General features: G+C 38.1%; 1 protein-coding gene across 1 annotated transcript in view; it reads left to right on the top strand.

The window, feature by feature from the left end:
* The window catches only part of AGMO (alkylglycerol monooxygenase), a 181,090-nt gene that overhangs the window by 8,251 nt on the left and 149,607 nt on the right, over positions 1-23,232 (top strand). Inside the window, 2 exon segments of the mRNA XM_065669216.1 lie at positions 225-231; positions 13,048-13,199. Coding sequence (XP_065525288.1) covers positions 225-231; positions 13,048-13,199 — 159 coding nt within the window.

Below are 23,232 nucleotides of genomic sequence, written 5' to 3'. Positions count from 1 at the left end.
GAAGAACTTCTTTACTGTAAGAGTGACAGAGCACTGGAACAGGTTGCCCAGGGGGGTTGTGGAGTCTCCTACACTGGAGATATTCAAGGCCCGCCTGGACAAGTTCCTGTGTGATGTACTGTAGGTTACCCTGCTCTTGCAGGGGGGTTGGACTAGATGATCTTTTTAGGTCCCTTCCAACCCTTGGGATTCTGTGATTCTGTGATTCTGTATTCTGTCTTGACTGCCAGAGTAAGTATAGGTGTTATATTAGCTTAAGACTGTTTTTTAATCACTAAGAAGGAAGAAAAGAGAATTATATATTGAAGTTATTGCTAACTGAAAATGATTAAACAAGCTGTGGATTTTACTTTGCTAAAATGAAGTTGCATAAAGCATGTAAATGTCTTTCTAATCTGTAAGGCTAAATATGATACTTGCAGGATATTTTCCACATCCAGTTGTATTAATCCTATATTTTATATTTGTTGTCACCTTTTGCTCATTCTGAGACTTCAGCTGACTTGATCATGTCTTATGGTTGACTGTGTGTTAAGATCTGAGATTTCTTTCATGAAACTTCAGAAAGAAGAAAACAAAATGACCAATAAACCAAAATAAAGTAATTATTTTCATTAGCCTTTAAAAATTCAAATTGTGTACTTATAATCAGATTGATAGAATTGTGAATATGCATGTGATACAGAGTTCTTTGAACTCTGTCATAATCTTGATTTTGAAATCAGTGGGTTTTAATGTCTGAGAAAATTATTGCAGATGTGGTCATCTAATCTATCTTCCAATGTAAAGGCATAATATTTACCTGTATTAGTTCATGGTGAACAGAGTTGTTTTTTAAAGAAATATCTAATGTGTGTTAAAGAAATATCTAGTAACAGGGAACCCAGAAAATTCCTTATATAAATTGCTATGAGTGTTTTTCAGGAGCTCTAATTACTTCTGAAGAGTATTATGTTTTAGGTCTGCCTTTGATATGAGCTTCGAAAGGATAGGTTTTGTTACATTTTTGTGGTTAGAATGGGATTACATTTCTATTCTCCATGTATGAATTTACAGGTTACCATCAAATTATATATAAGCTGTTCCTTACATGAAGAAAAGTGACTATTGTTTGAATTTGACTATATGGTGTATTTTCAAGTATTTCAATTATTCCCACAGTCCTTTTTCTGAATCCTCTGCAGGTTTTTCAGTCTTCTTAGTGTTGATGTCTCAAGTGGACTCCATATTTCAGAAATAACTACATCAGTGCCAAATAATGAAGTCATTTGTTCACTATTTCTACTTGTTATTCCTCCCTTTATGTATCCCAAGTCCTTTGAGCCATTCTTCATCCCCATTTTTCTTTTAGATTCTGTGGCTTGCATTCCTCATTCATAGGCAATGTGTTCTTATATTTGTCTACATAGAAATGCATGGATTGTACATTTGGCTGTCCTGAAATAGTGTGAATCCATAAAATGTTGTTTTTGTTACTTAAGGATACCTGGTTTTTGTCATAGAAATTTTTATTAGAAATCTTTTCTTTCGATCCAGGTTGCTGATAAAATGCATTAAAATTGCACAGCAACAAAAAAATTATGCCTTCTGTCAAGTAGCACACATTTTCTGAAATGTGTAAATTACCCATTTTGTAATCTGTTGATCATTTGATGTTTACATTTTTTTATTTTTAACTTTCTAATCAAGAAAAGTTTTGACAAGGTCTGTGTGCTTTTAAATTAGGTGCAAAGACAATTTGTGATGTTAGTTATCAGTAGCAGATATCATGGCTGAAGCACTTTAAGGAGTTTGGTAGATAAATAATGTCTCTCAAACTCTTCATATATCTGCAAATAAAAGGCACAAGCTTTCAGCATGATAAATACTCAAACATAAGGTAATGTCTTCAAACATGAAGTACTCATTTAAGAACTTTGTAAAGGTATTTTTGCAGCTAGTGTATAGTGTATATATTGTATATTCAAACTATTTTGTTGCTTTTCATGTGGCTTGTGAGCACGATCTTTAAGGAAAAAATGTTAATTTTTTCCTTATATTTTAAGCTGTAAGAAAATAATTATCAATAATTATACTATATTTGCCAGTGTGATATTTATCAATAGATAAATTGCACAGGCACACAACCCTGGTAAAGGTTTACTCTAGTTTTCATGCAGCTAATATTGGAATAGTCTTCATCTTAACTCAGAATTCCTAGTCAGTCATACTCTTCACAGGTTTACCCTGTGAAATACTTTTTTGGGGGGTTTGTTTTTGTTTTTTATTTTATTATCTGAAATATTCAGGACTGGTTAAGTTAAACAAAGGGACTGTGATACGCATAAAGTGAATGATTTTGTGAGACTTTTTGGCTTTAGCTTAGGAGTACTAAAATGTTTCAGATGCTCTCATTCCTGGAAGAAATACATGCTAAGAAAACCAGTGTGTGTGTAGAACACAGCTTTGCAAGGTGCTGAGTGCTTTTATTATTTTGGCACTCAGTACTTTGCTGCAGAATTTGGCCTGCGGGGTATGCAGTTTTGTTTTGGATGAGAATTGTTTTGTAAGGTTGTTTCAACTGAGTGAACCAAAAGATCCTGAAGGACGCAGACTTTGCAGGATGAGGCAAATCTGCAGGATTAGTCCACTCACTTACTGCTACACCAGCGCAAGAAGTCTCTTCCAGGTCACTTATGCAGCTCTCTTGGCTGGAAATACAACACTCTCCTCATCAGCTCTTTCCAAAAAAAGTTCTGTAAAGTTTTTAACTTTCTGGCTGAATGTGAAAAAAAACAGGCAAAATACAGACTTTCTAAATTATTTAATTGCATGTTAATATTGCAGTTCCAATGGTGTAACACCTCTTTTGTAAGTAAAAGGAATTGTGAATAATAAGACTGGCTTAAAGGGCTTGAACTGAAAAGGTGGAACAGTTTATCCTTCTGTCTTCTGCTTCCATGGTGTTAAAGAACTGGGTCAGAAAGGAAAGCTGATGCAAAATCTGTTGCTAAGACTTTCACTTCAGTCTTTCCCTTTCAGCAGAAAAAAAGGTAGGGAAAGCTGACAGAAACTGCTAAAACAATATTTCAGCAGAACCCACAGCATCAGGGGAAATAGTAGTGCAAATCATTAACAGCTGAAGGTTAGATTAACACACCATTGATTGTATCCTCTCCTAGGGACTAATTTTCATTTTCTCAACTAGCAGCAATGGTTTGCCACTTCCTTAAAAAATCTGTGGTTGAATCTGAAATGGTGGGCTTCAGTCTGTTAGTCAGAATGAAGCTTCAGATGCATCATTGCAAAGAGGTCTTTACATTTAATGGAAAAATTAGGAGTCACAGACCATATTCAACCTCTAAGTATGTTTTTCCATTTCACAATCTGTATAACAGAAATACTGCATATTTTGAGGGAAAACAGTATTATTCAGTGTTTCTTACTTCATTGATGGAGAAAATGCAAATCATAAATTGTTGATATTTGTATGCCAGATATTAAAACTGTAGGTGTAATAGGAAAAGTCTAATTGGACAAGGCAATGTATTTTGTTTTCAGGCTTATTAGAATCAACAGCATGTAGTGAGTTGAATTGCTTTGTGCATGCATATCATCTCTTGTAAAATAGACCATACATTTCTTAAATATGATTTTCTCTGCCTTAATTCATGCTCTGCATTCCTCTGCATGTATGAATATTAAATGCTGTATGCAGTGAAAGTAATTTGGGGGAAAGGGAAAAACTTGAATTATTAAGCTTACTCCCAGCATTCTAAACGTTGGTGGTTAAAAAATTTCTGAGAACTTTTATTCTAAATAAATAAATAATTTTTTTCTAACTAACCATTGCCAGGAGACTTGAAATGCTGCTTTAAAAATATTCTCCCAAGAGAAAGTTTATTTTGGGTATAAATATCCACCATACAAGTATGTGCATTATTTCATATTGACCCATTTCTTCTTTTAAAGCAGCAGAACATAAATCAAATCAAAAAGTGTTTGAGGGATAACTGATGTAGGTGCATTTTCATACTAGCTGGGAAAGTCTCCGTTCTTTATGGTCATGCTCAGTTGCCAGTTTTTAGTGTTCAACTGTGCAACAGTCATACAGTGTGTGAGAGTGTATACATGTGTCTTAACACAGTTTTGTCAGTCAAGTCTGCAATGAACTTCTGCATTTCTAAATAGCACTTTTCAATTTGTGTATATTATTTACTTTGGTTTTTCAAACAAAGGAGATTAGAGTTATCTGAGGAATTGAACATCAGAAAGGGATGAGAAAATGCTTTTTGATTAGCCTGTGCTATTATCCATCTTAATATATCTGCATTTCATCAATAATGTAACCAAAGGAGTCAAATCCTGTTTCTGCTCTTGAGTATGTCTAGATTTTAAATAATCTTTTTCCAGAAGTTTGATTGAATAGGCAATTTCATGTACATTTTAGACCAGTACTGCTGCCAAGTGAAGCACCTTTGACTGACTTGTGCTTTTGGTTGCTTACTCATACCTCTGCACCTTCTCTCTTATTATCAGCATCAGCATTTGTGTTGCCTTGTGGAAAGAGGCCCAGGATGCAGGTCCTGCATTGCCCCATCATATTAACCTGCATCAGTTCTTACTGTGGCTGTGCAAAATACTGTGCTAGCATAAGAAATGGGTTTGGAGAAAAGCAGAGTTCTAGGGCAAGAAATACTCAGTTCTTTTGTAGCATTACAGTGTTATTTCCTTTAAAACAAAGGTAAATTTGCAGCCTGAAACCAGAAGTTTTCAGTTCTTAAGAGTAGCAGTTTGCAGAGTTGATTAAAATACACGCAGTTCAAGTTGGTCCAAGCAGTTCACAACCCCTGTGGAGCTGACAGTGTCCTGACAGAACACAAAATACTTAACTGCGTGGATTTATCCATTTAAAGTATGTCCTGGTTTTCTGAAGTATCTACTAGATACTTCACTTATTACTATAAAAAAATATAATCTCATGAATTAGTGATTGCATCTCTTGGAAGAAAGTTTGATACATGCGGTTTCTTGTAAATTATATTTTCACTTCAAGACTTAATAGGTATTTTTTTTTCCTCCACATCTGTTTGACTAAGGCTTTGGACAGATGTTTATTTAGAGCATGGTCAGATGTGTTGCTTCTGATCCAGCTGCCCCCTCAGATCTGCCAACATAACTGCGCATTTAATTGCTCCGTAACCTGGTCCTGACAAAGTGATCCAGCTAAGAGCAGAAACAAAAGCCCCCCAAGAACTATAAAAGAGGTGTTTAAGCTCAGCTGCATTCATTTTGACAGAGCCAGGTCAGGGAGCAGCTATGCATGCAATTATGCTGGCAGGTCTGAGTGCTGGTAACCACCACACTTAGGGCAGTGATGAGCAGATGGGGCCAAACTGGAAAGGTAATCACTTAACCTGGTTAAATAGCAAGTAAAGCTGACGTGCTATGCCCCTAACCCAAACTAACTTCTGGCTACCGCACTTTCGTCCTTCCTGTACTTATTTATGTAGTCCTCCCTTTCTCTTGTGTTGGTTCAGGTGCTCATCAGATGCCATGTGAAGTTATTTCAATCGCTCTGAGAGCAAAAGGTGTTTCCTTAAGGCAGAGGGACAGGCAAGTGAGTGCGAATAGGGCAGCCAAGAGCTGTCAGGCTCTAGGCTCAGGTATTACTGAATACCTGGAGTCATGACTATGCCTGCAGCAGCTATGGCAATGTTAAGACACTACCTGTCAAAAGATGTCTCCAAACCACATGATTTTAGCAGGTAACAAGCCTGAAAAGACAGAATCTATCACTTCGCCCCCCCGCCTCTCTCAGTAGCACTAGGTAGTTACATATTTCATAGAGCACCCCTCCTGGCTGCACTGTCCCATATACACCACTAATTGTTCCCACATTTTGCCAAAGGTCACAGCCCTCACAGCTCTCTCAGAAGAACAGGTTTTGAAATAACTCACTAAACTTCTGTAGGTAAAGCAGTCACAGTAGGATAAACCGTTTCAATAAGGGGGTACTGCTGTGCAGCAGGAGCTGGTAGCATTTTCAGCAGGCAAACCTGACTCTGGAAGGGGATTTTCTAAATCATTTCAGTTAAGCTCATGGCAGTGGCTGTCTACATGACCAGTCTTTGTTTGGTCTAATTAGTTTGAAGGTTTTTTTTGATCTGTTTTGTCATGGATAATTAAATCAGTAAAAGTTAAGATAATTAATCGACACTAGTGTTACTGTCTTCTTGCTGCATCAGTTTAACACAGTTTTATAAATTTGGTGTAAATCATGCTGTGTTCTCAGGTAAATCCAAATCCAGCTATGCCCAGTAAAGAAATAAGCGCTTCCTGCCTGCTGTCAGGTGCTCACCATAACCCCCCAGTCCCCAGTTACCATCTCCACTTCAGTCAGTGGTGAGTCCTTCCCAGGCATATCAGCAGCACTGCCTTCAGTGGTTTAAACTGCAGAATTTTGTTAACCTGATTCATTTTGTTTGAAGCAGGCTGGAGAGCACCCATGTGGGCAGAGCTTCTGGCACAGCGCAGGAGTGCCAGTGAGCAGCCTGGCGTGCATGGAGTGCTGCTTTTTGATGGTGACTAAGGAAAGCTCTGAGCCAGAGTTTAAAACTCTGGAGTTTCTAATGAAATGACATACAAGCTACTAAATATTAAGAGGAAGGATTTGGGAGAGTTTGGGATGTTCTCAATCTAACTGAAAGACTGAAACAACTGGTAGTCGCTACCTACCATAATGTTCTAGAGATTGCTGTGTTTCACACATGCCTGTCAGGGAGCCAATTACTCTTTTAGGTTGTAACCTCTTACACAGACACAGCTATTTGTAGAATGTGTATTTGCCTACATCCTTAGTATTGCATCACTGCCTTTTTCTATACAGTGGAGCCAGTAAACAGCTCAGTGATTGCCCTTTCCTGACTCTCAGAGCCCAGCTTTGCACCTGCCATGTCCTTAGAAACAAAGACAAGCTGCCAGTGTTTGTTCTCAAATGTGCTTGTGCTCTTCTGTGAAAATACAGACTGTGAGCTGAGTTTACCCCTATTGGAAATATGTTATTAAGCTCAGTAGTCTCTGTAGCTCACAACATACTAATTCCTCAAACCCATGTATAGATTTTTATTCCATGTTTCTGTGTTTTTCTTTAAGAAAAATTGTGTCAGTTTCCATTAATTAAAAAAAAAAAAAAAACCTCAGAGGAACTACTTCTGTGTAGAGTGTTCTGAATGAAGCACTTCTCTGCTAAAAGATGCATTAAGCTTAAATCAGGATTCCACTAGATGGAGCACAGTGGTAGCATTTTTAGAGCTGGCAAACCTAGTTTCCTAGGTCAACACCTAGAAGTTATGGAAATTGGGGAAAAATGTCTCCTAATGATTCTGTAAATCAGTGATACAGATCTGAAAAGAACATACTTTCATTACTGTGTATATCGTGGACAAAAACATACTATCATTTTAGAAGTTCAGAAGTATGACCAAAGTAGTTCCATAGAAATTCTCATGTAACTACTTTTTATTTCATCATTTGATGTGCTATGAAATTAAAATCTCACTGAAATTATTTAGCTATATTTTTCTAGACCATAGGAATATCATCTGCTACCAGTTCCTTTGTTATAGGTAAATTCAGAAGAACTAATCTGGGTTGAATAAAATACCCTTTTCTCTTTCGTTGTGACTTCTGCTTATATGTGACCTTTGAGAATATTAGAATCTTGTTCCTAACCTAACTTAAACTGTAATGCAAATTTTCTGACTTCAGTGGAACAATCAAGTAGAAGAGATCAAAATCAGATAATCTATTAGAAAAAAGTACTAGGTAAGCATTTGTATTACACTTCCATGGTGCAATTTCCACAAATATTGAAAAGTCAGATCTGCTGCCTTGCAGAAGACAATGTTCTAGAATCTTCCAGTGTTGTATGTCCTGAAGTTACTGGAACAGAATTTACTGCCCAGTGTGCTGTGCAGGTAGATAGGTATAAATAGGTCTAAAGAAATATAACTTCCATTCTCATAAAGGAAGAAGATTAAGCTACAATGGCAGCACCTCAGATGTACTGGAGTTTTTCAACCAGGATTTGTAATCTTTTAAAGATCACGTCATTAAATTTACCAGAAGACCTTGCATACCTTAGGGCAAAATATGTTGCTACTATGGAATATATCACTAAAGGCAGTGTAACTTCTCGTGAAAATATTGAAGTTGTGCTTGATTTTTAATTGGTTGCTTATTTATGTATGAAAGAGCAAAGATAAACAACAAGTGACTTCAATTATATAGACAGGACTTGGACTTAATAATAAAAAAGCACAACACTGACTTTTATTCTTTTCCTTCCAAAAGCTGTTGTTTTATGTTTTATTCCACCCACTACTGTAAGTTTGTATGAATGTCTTAAATTAGAGGATAAAAAGTTAAGTGCAACAGGAATAAGTTTGGTAAAGAAAAGCTCTCTGTCAGGCAAAATGTTATGCAATACTGGGTACAGTATAGCCAGTAGGGATACCAAAGCCACCTCCATTTTACTTAATTTAGTATTTGATAGATTTTTTTCCTCTTGGAGGAAAGCTGGGGATTTGCATTATTTAGGCTAAAATGCTAGAGAAGAAAGGCATACTGAGGATGAGGAGAGGCTTTGATTCGGCTTTTGTGTCTGGTGGGAACATTTTCTCAAAATGTAGGTGCTATTTCCTGTAATCAAGGGCTTTCCAGAGCCTGATAATAATTTCCCAGCTGTATAATTTTGGTGAATTATTTTTTAGCCTTGGGTTATTTCATGACTGGTTTTGCATATTAAGAATGGGAGAGGATCATATTCATCTTGATGATAGAAAACAGGGAATAAAACTCCCACAGCTCCCTCTCCCTTTCCCTCCACCTTGTGGAAAGTTTGGCTTTGTGCTAAAGCGTGAAAAAAGCCTTGACTGCAGTATGTCAGGCATATTTCAGCTCGATTTGTGTCAACCCTAATAAGTCAGCTGACAAGGTAATAAATTGGGTGTCTGTTCAAGACCTGGCACCTGTACAGGAAATAAAAGGGATTTCAGTTGCAGGAGGTTTGCTTTGTTTTGCAAATGGACCTTTTCTCAAGGCTCCTTTGCCTCCTCCCCCCTTCTCCTCTTTACTGAAATCCTGTTATCAAAATGTTTATTTCAATTGTGATTGGAGCCAGTTTTTCATATGGAAAAGAAAGCTCTATGAGTGTCCTTGGAAATGGAAATCCTTATGCTTTCCACTCTGAAACAAAGGTTTACAGAACATTTAATTATTCATGTATCCTGCTGTTACATATATGGTCTGAATAATTTCAAATTATTGAGGAGAAACTGCCTTTGTTCAGCATTCTGAAACTTTACATTCATGTAGTTTGAATCAGGCTAGGAAAACTGAATTTGTTTAACCCAGGGACACTGTATTAGTAATATCTCACTATTTTTAATGATAATATAACCTTGTGACCAGGGTGTCTTAACATGTTTCTCTCTGTGTCTGACCTCCAAGGATGCAGGTCTGTTAGAGCCCTTGAGAGCTGAGCTTTTGTAGGTCCAGCTGTAGAGTTGTGTTTTTAGCTCAGGGGCCCCAGGTCGGTTCCCAGTGTGATGCAAGGTGATGAGTACAATAGCGGTGAGAGCTGAGGCGGTTTCTTTGAGGTCTGCACTTTTGATACACTGATTTTCCTCCATGCTTGGAAGAGACACAATAGTTTCTGTCTCTGACTCTTTTCCCTTCTGGTGACTGTCCTGGGCACTATGGAAGAGGGTTCCTAAAACTTTGGGTTTAGGCTCTAAGGCTGATCTGTGAGTTTCAGGAAGCAAAACAGGACCTTGTATTCTTTGAAATGGGCAGTTGCCTTTTCTTCCAGTTGAATTTCGTCCACCTTTTCCCTCCTTCGTTATCCCATAGGGATCTATGAAAAGTAGATCTTCATTTCCACATGGGGAGTTCATCTCCCAGAATTTTCTTCTTGGACTTTTTTAATTAGAGGAAGTGATAAGCTGACAAAGTGGAAAGAGAAGGGGGGAAATGGTTTATTAAAACAAATATTATCACCTTTGAGAAAAGTATGTATGAACTTCAAAAAAAAGATGAGAACTCTCTCTCAGAGGCAAAACAGTTACCTAAGTGCATACTTTGCACATAATAAGAAAATATTTAGCAGAAATGTTCAAAAATCCAAGAAGATAAATCTGTGCAATGTATACAAGATTTTCATACGCTCTGTCTGTTCTAGGATTTATTCCTCCTTATGCAGAGGATTGACATAGATGACAAGAGTTTTGCCTATCTGCTTCTGTCATGTTTATGGTTAAAACCAAACATTTAAATGAGGAAAAAGTTTTCTTAAGTTCTTTTCAGCATTTTCAAAAAGTGAAAACGTAACTTGAGGGAGAAGAAGAAAAGGGGCAATATGAACGTTTAAAGCTCCAAGTGAACTTTTTAATTGAATGCAAGCTCTGGACTTTCCTATCTATCAGACTGTAAATTTAATAAAAATACTTAGCTAAGCAACTCTTCTTTCTCCAGCATTGCGTAGTGATGTGATGGATTACTCTAAATTAATTACAGTAATCAGCTAGTGTTATGTGCTGTAGAGTTGTGATTCAAGCATGAAGGAAAGAATGTACAGCAAATTACATATATAAAAAATGTGTTGTAGGGTTAGCTCTAGTTTTGCATCATAGCCTTAGCCTGTGGAAAAGAAAAAGAAAAAGGGACTCAGGGTGAAATACTGAAAGCTGATCAAAAATGGAGGAAATGTAACAATTCACATATCTTTGGATGTACTGCAAAGGCATTATAAGTTAATAAAAGCAAAAGAATAAAGTAAGAAAACAGCACCAAGTAATAACTGATACTCTGTGTTGCAAGAGGTGTTTTAAATTTCCTAGTCATTGAAAAGATGTTAAGAAATGACCATTTCTTTATGTTTGAATAATATCAGCTCCCTTCTGACCTGTTGTGAAAGGGATTGAGATTTTATACTGAACTTTACAGATGCCTCATGAGATGAATTGCAAAAATCTGGCTGGACACATATAATCTTTTTTAAAAATATTTATAGAACACAGCTCTTATGAAAATTAAACATGTTCCAGGTGTGTAAGTTGTTTTTGAAGTGGTAGATACACCTGTCATTGCTAGTAAAGAGAAATTCTTCATCTGCCAGCTGCTGAAATGAAACTCCATGGGTTTTGTTGTGTTTTGTTTTTGTCCAAGAGAAAAACTGAGATGATTGTAGTAAAGGTAGGAATGAGTTGCAGGTAAGATGTGGCAGCTGGCTGTGGAAAATATATTAGTTCTCTGCTCCCCTCCAAGCAACAACTCCATGCAATGCTTCCACTTCTTGGGATAAAATGGTGGATGTGATACTGTTCAGCTTGCAGCCTAGTACTGGAAGCTTGGGATTTTCAGCTGACTTTGTTCGCCATTAGTAGAGAAGCTAACAGCAGAGAAGCTCAAGATGTTTCCTTCTAGTCTTATTCAAAACATCATTATGGGGAGAGATGCTAATGCCAAAAGCTCTGAATGGATATCTCTGCAAAAATACGGAGGCAACTGCAAAATTCAGTCATAGCATGGTGATGGTTTGCAAACTGCAAGAGCAATGTTTGCTGAGGTTACCTCATGTTCCAGTGCATCTATCTAAAAGGACAGGACATAGCCAGGCCATTTCATTTTGCAAGGCTGTGACATCTATGTGCAGTTTGTTACCACCTCTGTTCAAGTAGTGCCTTGCAGGTATGCCATTTACAATTTCCATTTGAAGTTCCTTGAATTTGAATTTGAATTTATCAGTCTTCCTTCAACCATGAATATTATTTATAGATTTCTAAAACCTTGCACAACTTTGCTCAAAGATAGTGTTCTGCTGATAATTTCTCCCTGCCCACCCCCCACCCCCCCCCCCCCCAAAAAAAAAAAATACCAGCAGCAAAACATCTGAGAACTAGGTTAATTTTTCCTCTGTGTAGATGATGGGGCTAATGATAATAGCATTTCTGATTCTTAAGCACTAAACTGAGGTGCATTTGATCCATAAAAAGGGACATGTGTGACTTTCCAACAATTACTATCTTCTCCCTACTATTTTTCTGCTTGCTGCTTTTGAGATGCTGCCCAGTTCAATTCACCACAGTCCCACAAACATCTTCAGCAGCACAGCAAAGGGAGGGTAGCAGGAGAAGGTTTGAAGAAGCTGCTGCAAATCCTGTTGTGGACTATTCTTTTCTACAAAAATAGCAGTTTAAATATACATCAATCTGCATTTCATAGCTAGCTAAGCCAGTTGTCACCTGGGCCACCCCAGTGCCCAGTCATATCTCTCATGCTGGGGTTATGCTTCCTGATCTGTCCAAATACTCACCCATCAAAACCAAAGCAATTTGTTTGGAAACAGCTCAGCCTCCAAATCAGTGAAATAGGGTGGAGGTGGTGGGGTATTGAGGTGAAGGTGTGACTGTGGTAACCTAAATTTTTATTAACCTAAACAGCTGTGGAGAGTTAACACTGGATCTGGCCTGCCCATCCTGGAGCTACAGTCTTTTTCCTTCTCCTTGTCTCAGCACTGGCCTGCACTGTAGCTGCTTACTCCCTGTAGTCCAGGAACTTGGCACCAATAAAAGTGCTGTCTGCTGGCTTTCCCACCTTTGCAAATTTGTGATTTTATTTTTTTCCTCCCATTTTTCTGGCAGTCCTGCCATTTTTCTCTACCAATTGCCCTTTCTTTTCAAAGGCACTGGGCTTTATCTCCTCCTCCTTCATTTATCCTCTTTTAAAGTCAAGTGATATGCTGAACAGATATCTCACTGCTCCCTAAAATTATGTCACCTTCCATGCCCTTCCTTACAATGGGAATAGTCATGGTATTTTAATGTCATACATTAGTGTTTAAGCATAATTGCTGCTATGCTGCTTTAAAAACCTTATAAACCCCAAGCAAAGGTTCCACTGATGTAGTAGTAGTATTGCTTGACAGGGGTTGCAGAACTTGGAGATTGGTTTTATGACTCCTGTTATCAGAAATTATAGATAAAACTTTTTGGATCTCTGTTTCAGTGTTTTATTCAGAAGTGTTGACTTAATTAGTTATATCTACATATGGAATAACTACAGACTCTTTGAACTTCCCTGCGACTCAACATGGACGTGGTATTTGACGCCTCTGGGAGTGGACTTCGCATACTACTGTTCTCATCGCGTAAGCCATGGTAAGAGTTAATGATTAAAATACAAAATATATAAATTATTTATTAATAAAATGAGGTAATTATTTATGTTTCTATACTTAATCTGCTGTAAGCATATATAGCTGCACTTCTTCCCAAGTATTAACAAGGACTCACTTCTGCTTTGACCACAGAAAACAGTTTATACATCATCCTCTGCATAATAAACATGATTTCATGAAGAGTGAAGTATCATAGGAAAAAAATAGGAAGTACATAAAACATTTAGGGCTATTATCCTTATATACTTGTATGAAAAATACAGCACAGTACAGATAACTGTTTTAGAACCTTGTGAATTTGCAAAATGGAGGGCAGTAAAAAGTAAGGTGTAATGACAGGAGAGCTGGCTAACTTCTGTTTCTGTGTGGTTTCAAAGATCTTTTTAAACATTCAATCATTGTTTAATTGGTAAATGAATGAAAATGTCTCTCTGCTTCATGTATATACGGACATAGATACACATGTATGAATAAGACGGTTTAGAAATCTATCTGCAATTAACACTTGACTACATAAATGCAAGCCTTGCCTTGATTTCTGTCAAGTTCCTTTTTAGCTTGCTTTTATAGTGAAAGAGAAAAAGCACAGTTTAGAAAGGATTTAACTTTTTTTTTACTGTAACAATGGAGCCCATGTAAATCATGCCACTCATTTCTGTACATATATATTGTGAGATGTAATGATATTGATTCCTATGTGTCTGTCTTGTCATGTAATTCCCTTCTGTAGTGACATTTTTGTTTTAGCCTTTTATATCACATCTGAAAATGCAGTAACACTATCAGTCCTAATTTGGGGCCTGATCTAAAGTCTGTAGCAATGAAAGAAGTATCTTCCTGTTGTTTAAGAGACTTTAGACAGGGCTTCTTAAGGCAGAGCGCCCACAACATGCAAAAGCTGTGGGATCTAGTGACACTAGTTTATGTAATACGCTTTCAGAAAGGGGAGAAGTTTTGGTGCCAATAGGTCAGCGGAATATATGGAAGTAGGTAAGAAAGGAGCGTGATCTGCTGTGAGGAGTGGGAGGGAGGAAGGGTCCCTCCCAGGTGGGGATGGCAGGCAGGCGTGAGAACAATACAGGGTGGGTGCAGGGGGACAACAATGGTAGGGGACGGGGCGGGAGGTGAGGAAGCAGGGGGAGCTGGAACAATGCGGTGGGGGGACATTGCGGCCGGGAGCTGGGAGCCCAGCGTGGGTGTACACAAGACTGGGAATACGCTTCGCAAACAATGACATTAACAGTGCTGGCAGGGCTACAGCCTCCTCCTGAGAACTGGACCAGAGCGGGAGGCTATTCCTGCGTAAAAAAATATAAATAGTTGCCTTCAAGTGTTAGAAAATCACTAGCCCGGCTGTGCTTTCCCTGAAGTCAGTGGTAAAATTCCCACTGGCAGAGAAGGGAGCAGGGTCAGCTCCATGTTCTCTAAAGCAGTTGCACGTATTTCTACTCCTGCAGCAACTTTGCCTTTACTCTTGTCTGTTTTTCTATATTCTGGGGGGTTGCACACTTTGAAATGAATCTTGCTAACAGTTTTAGAATTAAAAGCCAAAACTATTCTATCTATAGGTAATGGAGTTGAGGAAACTGCATGAAAAAATGCTGCTCTTGTCTTAAGAAAGTCAGCGCTGACATATTCTATAAATAATAATTTACTCTTCTTCAGGTTACAAAAATATTGTTTGCTGTTAGGTCTGTGCTACTCAGCAGGGAACTGATGCAATATTGTAGGAAATCACTCTAAATGGAAATTTTAGCTTAACCGACACTTTCCTCTGGTCAAGCAATGATGAAATCTATAGCACAGCAGCACAGCTGCTTTCGCAAAAAAGCACTTTCGCAAGTCGGCTGCTTTGGAAGTTGCTACGGAAATTTAAGTGCAGGAGATGGCTTTAAAAAGTAAAATGTAAACTCATGAAAAAATACCTTTGCACTTTGAGAGGCCAGGGCACTGGAGCAGTCTCTGGAATAAGCGAACAAAGCACAAAGTGCCAGGGCCCAATGATTCAGTCTTGGATCCTAGAGCGAAGCTGAACATTGACAGCACATGTATATCCCAGGAAGCTCAAGTTGTGTGGGCTTATGTGTGGGGATGTAAATAATAGCCCTGGTTCAAACTGGAAAACTAAAATTCAGATACGTTTTCCAGTTGTTTCTTAACACTTGATGTAATTTTGATACAAAGAATCATCATCTTCACATAGCTTTTCATGTCTCCAAGCAATAATTTGTTAACTCAAACCCCTGGCTTTGTAGTACCTTATTTCATGTTGTCCATGCAGTAATTGGATTGTCCGTTCCGGTATTTGCACAAATAGTCTGAATCATTACAGTTTTTAAAAGTTTCTTCTGTAGCAGAAACTCTATAATACAATATCAAGTTTTTACCCAGCACTTGGGAAGCTATTTTTTCCTCTTCACTATATGTGTGTAATAGCTATTATCATAAACTGAAGTTATACAGCAACAAGAGGAAGTATTTTTAGGTGTGATCTCATTTTGCAAAGGATAGAGTTATTCTAAGTATGTGCTTGTGTTTTCCATTGTTTGCAGTAGCTGCTAAAAAGTTAGAAAATAAAATGTTTCACCACTTATTCCAGCGTTCTTCTGGGCCTGATCCAAAAGCCATGGCAGTCAATGGGAGTACTTAGCCACTGCTTTTGCTCCTGGTGTTTTAACGAATTTATAAATCGATGTAACTTGTCCTTTTGTTTCAGTAAAAACACCCATTATGGCTGTACTACCAAGAAGAGTAAGCTGTAAAATCACAGGGTTTATTTTCCTTTTTTTTTTTTTTTTTTTTTTTTTTTTTTTTTTTTTTTTCCTCAGGGAAGGCTATGTGTGGGTTTGAGGGATTTTTACCAGATAGTTTAATCTAGCTTATATATGGGTTACTCCTCAAGTTTCCTCTCCAGGTGCAGAGTCCTTGCAGAGTTCCTCCTGCTTGAAAGGGGGATTCGGTGGTCCCCGAGCAGTGCTGAGCCCCAGCCCTAGTGCAGCACACCCCTTCCCGCACCCTGGCCTTGTGGATACTTCTATTGCAGACATATGACAATGGCAGTAAGGAATTTGGAGGCTCTGTAATTTCTTCAGCAGCCACACCTTTTAATCAGGGGAGGAAATCTAGAGACTTCCAGATCCATGCAAAAACAGGAGGCGTGCACTTGTGTGGAAGCAAGGTCCTGGCTGGGGGGCAAGGGGGGGGTTCATGGCTGGCTCTGGTGAGAGGGGTTCTGCCAAGCCCACGGGCACCCCTGGTCTGAGCAGGGTCCTCAGCAGTGGCTACACTCTCAGCCTGTGCCCCAGTGGGGGATAGTGTGGAATTCTAAACCTCCTGTCCTCTCCGTAAGGAGAAGTTTTTAACCTGTACTTCCTGGGGGATTGCATCCTGCAGAGCAGTGAGGTTTTATGTCAGCCACGGGACCCTCCTCTCCTGTTTCAGGCCCTGAAAGAAGCTGTCCAAGTCTGGCAGCCAGCGAGTTTAAAGAGCCTGTCTCTTTCTAAGGGCAGTTTCCAACACCTCTTTTGTTCTCCTTTACTGCTGGGGAATTTCCATTGCTTCAGTGTCCCTCCCCTCTGACAACCTGGGAGAAGTGAGTTTCCTTCTGCAGGGCCAACCTCCGCAGCAGCTGCATTGTTCTGCCAGGGCCACGATGGCCTGTGTCAGCCGCTTGCCCCCATTGTCCGCTGGCGGCTTCCAGCACCCTGTGGGATACGTGACACGGTCCCTGTCAGCTAAAGGCCGAGCCAATATGAGCTGATGGTTTGAGTTATGTGCAGAGGTTGTAAAACACACCTCAGCTGATAAGTATATCCTCGGCAGATTTCCCAGCCACTACATAAAATTTTGAGTTAATGGCATTTCTCTTAATAATTCAGAGTTTATTTATGGTGGATGAGACATAAACCACCTACACCAGGTGTATTCTGGAGCGATAGACTCTAAGCTTCTCAGATTCTCCCACCCCTCAGGACTGACCTTTTATCCAAGGCCAGCTTCTGAAGGGCCATAGGACTAAGAAGAAACCCTGAAAACTCGCTTCAGCTTTGTCCTTCAATAGGCTGTGCCTCAGATCTCTGGCAAAATGTCTCAACTGTGGATTTTGAGGTGTTTTTCTTTCTATGATTTCCAAGAATTGGAAGCTTTGTGAACTTTTCTTCTCCTATTTTGTAGATTAAAAAAAAAAAAGTTTTTTCTCTTAGCCATGACTTACATTGCTTCTCCCTCTTCTCCCAGTAAGCATCTTTTGTTACAGTTTCATAGAACAATATCTTCAGCAGCAGAGCTGAGTTCGGAAGTTTCTGGCTTTTCTTTTCCTACACCATGCTGCAGTTTACCACCCACTCAGTTCTGAAAAAAAAACCCTCCTGCACAAAGACTGTGTGCATAAGATCACTGAAATAGTCCATGTTAAAAACCAGGATTGTTCTGGGTTTCTTTCTTAAACAATTCAACTCAGTCATGGGGTCAATTTAGCCATGGGCTAACTATAAGCAACATAATCCAGACTTGCTAGTGCAGAAGCTATGGGATAGCTGTGGAGACTTCAGAGAGAGCAGAGAAGGTTTTCTGGGTCAGTAGCTCACAGGCAGGTAACTCACTCATTTATCCACTCATTCAGAGTGGATAAATTGGGGCAGGTAGTGTATCAAGATTCATGCAATTAAAATTACTGGAATGGGTAACAGTAAAACCCAGTCTTGTTCTTTTTGCTAATTACTACTGCTAACATAGTGTGTACTAATGCTCCTAATAAGGTATCAGTTTGGATACCATTGCAATGCTGTGTTCGCTGTTGAATGAGGAAATGAGTTGAATTTGCAAGCTTGCTAAAGGAAAAGACAGCAGGGCTTTTCACCATCTACATTTACAGCTTGATTTTGGAGAGTGTATTGGAATCATATGATTGTGCTATCTTTATTTATCTGACCCATTTCTGCCTTTGAAGTGCTCCTTTCATCTGCATTTTATAATGTACTTATCTGAAGTCAGTGTATTAGAATGTAGAAGTAAATTTTATATTAAGAATTGAAATAATATTGAAATAATTTTGTATTTAAAGGATTTCAGATTTATGGGAAATTCATTATAATAAAATGATGTCTGACTTTAGTTATTAGGAACATGGTCAGGGATGCAAGGTTTTCTTTTCAGGAAAATCTGTATTCTCCTAGAAATACAGTAAGTGACAGTTCTCTTCTACATGCCAAAGGATCCATCTGGAGGGCAGGGGGAGAGGATTGAAGGGTGGTGGTTTTTTAGGCTTGTCCTTGCATGTGGGAAAATGCCACTGTTTATCTGACTAGAAATCCAGTACCATATTGATTATCTAGCATGAAACAAATTTAATTGTGAAATTTAAGTGAAAGACAGAAAACTTTGGAAACTCTCAAGTGACTGAATGAGGCTCTGTTCTTTTTCCTGTCACAGCTTGTGTTGATTGCAAAGGGAATTGATACCCAGTGATTAAGAGAAAAATATTCTCTTCTTGTGAATTTTAGAGAAAACATTTTTGCTATTCTGTCAGTTGTTTTTTCTTGCTTTTTAAACAGGCTTGAGGAGAGCAGGATATTAAAATGCCGACTCTGCACACAAAAATAGCAAAAGCAATAGCTGGTTGTCATATTTTCTGTTCTATCTTCTTAATGATTGTAGTGTAATACCTGCAGACAGCATAACATGAATTGAAAATAGAGAGTTCATGTGATTGATTCATTCCCTGCCTTCCAAGTCCACTGTAAATAAACTACATCATTTGTTTTTTCTATACACTTGTTTTTATATCTTTTACCTTTCCTTATTTTTCAGATATAAGAGGTGCTGCTTTACCATGTGTCATTTAATTTTCTGAGTGGACACTAAATTTGTAGAAGACCACAGTCAATCTTAGCAAACCAAATTCTTGCTATTCCTTCTGGCATTTAATGTATATTTTGGTTGAGAAAGTTCACCTGAAATCTACCTCAGCTGCAGTAGGGCTTGCTGACAGGGAGTGGTCTAAGGTCTCATGAAATTATAGGAGCCTGCTTGTATTGTTTTCAGGTTATTATTGTTCATAATAAGTTCCTGTTGTCTGAAAGACTGATTTCTTGTATACTGGCAAGAATAATGTCTTCATATGAGGTGAGGTTGACTCACTTAGTCTGGTAGATTTATTGTGGCATATGCAGATATCACAAGTCCCTTCCTGTTTTACTTTAGAAGCTGAAAGATAAGTGACTTTTTGAAAAAATTTCTGTAACCTGAAGGGCTCAGAAGATTAAAATAAGAGGATATCCACCAGAGCGTTTTTACTTAATTTCTGAATATTCAAAACAGGCTTATGGGTGAATAGATATTTTTAAATATATGAAATTCCAGAGGTGATTAAGAATAATGGAAATAAAAATCACCAGCAGGTTGGATGGAAGACAGCGTGATTGGCTGTAAACTTTTTGGCTCTTTGGAACTGCTATAGGATGTGCAGTGGAGTGGGAAGATGATGTAGTGGAGGGTAGGGCATGACTCATTGCTGTAGGTAAGAAATGAGACTTCATGGTCTGGGTTCAGTGCCTAGTCCAAGGAGACATAAGTGGCTTAGCTTTGGATGATGGAAGGCTATTGGGAGGAAAGTAACTATACATTTGCCATAGTTCTTTCAGGTTTTCTATAAATATCTGGTAATTGCTTTTCTTTGCCACAAGATACTGGGAGAGATGGGTCTCTGTGATTGTTATGAATTAGGCCTTGATAGGAGTATAAAAGCAATCTTTTTAATTTTTTTTAATTTTTTTTTTTTTTTACGATGCCAGAGACGATGTATCTTTTAAATACCATGAAATATGTATTCATGAAAGTGTGAGCTGACACTGTTATGACACAGTTCTGATGCCAAAAATTCAGGTGGTTATTCCATCTACTCAGCACTGTTTATCTTTTCTCAAGCTCCCACCATGGAGAGATCTGGCATGCGCCCCAGTACAAAATGAAAAAGAAACCATATTCCTCCATTTTCTTCGTTAGTCATCTTATAGTTGGGAATGGGGCCAGCACAAGGTTAATACTGCTCTTAAGTATCACTCAAACCCTGCTTTGTGGATTTACATAATATATTGGTGTTCTTGAGGCTCTTTATATAGACATGCATTAGCTAACAGTACTTATGGGTGTGTGGAAGGTAGAATCTCATTTTTTTCCTACCTGCAGTGCCTGGGTTCTTCCTGAGTGCACAGACTGGGGAAAAAAAAAGCTCTGGATCTGTTTGCACAAAAGCAAATATGTGACACACTTCCAAAGTAAAACATTAGAAAATGTAAAATAAATATCCTTAAATATTCAAAATCTCTGTTGTTTTTCATCTAAAATTTCTTGAAGTGGTGAAACCTAAACTTTTTGAAGCTTGAAGTGAATTCCAAAAGTCATTTGTGAAATGACTGTCTTCTGAGGTCCTCAGGAAGTGTGCCCAGTGTGTGGATTAAACAGGTGGTTGTAATGAAGAAACAGATCACGCACATGGCTGTTGTGATTACAGGCATGCTTCTGACTATTAAACTAATCTGGTAGAAGTGTGACTGCGCATGAACAAATTAAAACAGTATCTGACGGGATGAAGTGGGAGAAGAAAGTTTACTGTAAATTAGCATGGGTTGACCATTCAGAAGGTCAGCTATCTTCACACATTTATATCCTTGGCTAGTGCTGCCATCTAGTCTGTGCATGTGCATTTTAAGCAGGGGAAAAAAATCATTTTCTAATCTGAGTGGAGACATGAGTATGAAAGCATCTAACTCACTGTGTAGAGAAACAGTTCGTTTGACATACTTTTGCAAGTGTGCTGCTGAAAACCAATGAAATGGTGCATAACGTGTGTACTTCTTAAGTTGTTATGGAACATGAAGTAAAATGTGAATTATCCAAGTTTTAAAGTAAACCCTTTTGTAGTTAGTGATTGTGGGAGAGGAGAAACTTGTTCTTCTGCAATAGTATAAAGGTTTTATTTTTATGGGGTTTTACCTAAAAAAAGGTTTGAAATAATTCTATTATGCACTGTTTGACCTTCTAATGAGACAGAACCACCTTCATTCAGGTGACTTCATAAGTTAAAGAGGGAGACTCTGTGCATTTGGAAGTCCAACTACTTTATTTGTTCAAGGAAAACAGTCCAGCTATGTCTGTCTTCTCTTCCTTTTTTTGTTTTTTTTTGTCTTAAACTTCTAATATGTATCTTATGCTAGAAACTTCCATGTAGAGTAAGTGAAAATCAACCTAAGAATATATATTCTTGTTTCCCTTGACCTAATTTTAAGCTATGTTACTTCCACTAAAGGCTTCTTACAAGAGAGAAACATAAAAATGCTCAGTAACATCTATTTCCTGAAGAAGTTGTGTACAGCTCATTTCATGCAGGCTTATTTTAAACACATTTCTTTCCTAAATCAATTGCAATGATTTTGGAGATGCTGATACAGCATTTTTTGCACACTGTCTTGCTAGAGGGCTGTATTTTGGGCTGGAGGAATGTTTGAAGAGGGGCAAGGTTCATTTTTATGTCCCTTCCATGTTTTGCCAATCTACTGAAATCAGGAGATCAGCAATAAAAGGTACCAAACGTAGCAGCAGTTTTTAATTTGTGATATGAAAATGTGATTGTAAGGAATTAGATTTAGAGCAAAAGCACACGCCATATAATTCATCAAACAGCAGCAGTGGTAACTATTTTTTGTCACTTAAGTTTAAAGTGGAAGCAGAGGCCTAGAGAAATTAAAGACATTGTTAAAACAGATGGCCTATTGAGATGCTTTTGCTTTTTCTGTTTAAAAAAGAAGCTGTTTTTCTCCTGCTGTGCTAGTAAAAAATTGCCTGGTCATTATTGCTCTGTTTGTCAGCCTGTATAGTTTTAGCATGGAGAAAGAAATGCATAGAACACTCACCTGCTCTGAAGCAGCTCTTTAAGTAATAGGCACTGTGAAGATATGTAGCATTTTGCAAACAGCTCTTTTGAAATTTCTTTTCAAAAAAGTAAAAAAACCATGCAGAATTTAGCTTTGGAGCACCTTCGCAGTCTACCAGCAGGGAAAGGTAAGGTGGCTTCTGGGGCACGTATGCGCTTCTGTGGTTGGGGGATGCGAAGCAGAGATATGGACCAAGCGCTCTGCCTGGGGAGATGAGCCATTCTGAAGGGCTTGGGTTTGCACATTGTTCCTCAGCAGGATATTGCTAAAACCTCCAATTTCTGGAGTATTACAGCCAAGGGCATATCAGAAATACTGCTATTTCCATTTCCTCCATGCTTCTTATGCAATTTGTTCTGTAATTTAAATACAGTTCTCCAGTGTTTATCCATCAATACATGTGTATTTTATGCATGGATACATAGATTTAGTTATTTTTGAATGATATTTGGAAGCATGGTTATGTGGCTGAAATATTTCCAAGTACGTACAACTGATAATTTCAGAATTAGCTAAAATTGAAAAAAAAAAAAAAAAGGAAAAAAAGATTGTCCATTGCTAATTGCACCTTCAGATTTACTGACTGATATGCACTCCTTGCAAAGTGCATGCTAATTAGCAAATTTGAAAATAAAATTTTTTAGTTTCTTGCTGTGACTAAAAATTTAAAATTACTTTTTAAACCAGACTAAAAGTGCATTCCACCCTAACCCCCAAATGGCAAGCTGTTCCTTTCAGGATATTACTCAAATTTCTAGAAGCTGGATGTCTGTAATAGTTTTCCTTGCTTGCTAAAATCTAGTGAGGCCATTACCATTTAAAATACTTTATTGTACATTTCAAAATTGGCAATTAACATTTAAAGTGTGTTTGGAGCAGGCAAAACATTATTGTATCTGGACAATGTTCTTTGCATGCATGTTTCCCTCAATGCATCTTTATTGCCTTAATTAAAGTATTTAAACTGCCAAAAATGCTTCTGGAGTCTAGGAAGCGCAATCTTTTCCACATCAAACTCTATCTAAATTGATAGCATAGTGGTGGAAGATGTAACTTGATAAAAATTACTAGCCAGATTTTTGC

The sequence above is a fragment of the Lathamus discolor genome, chromosome 2, assembly GCF_037157495.1.
Source record: "Lathamus discolor isolate bLatDis1 chromosome 2, bLatDis1.hap1, whole genome shotgun sequence".
Taxonomy (NCBI): Eukaryota; Metazoa; Chordata; class Aves; order Psittaciformes; family Psittacidae; genus Lathamus; species Lathamus discolor.
Note: the sequence above shows the minus strand (reverse complement) of the source record. Positions and strands in the feature narration are given on the sequence as shown.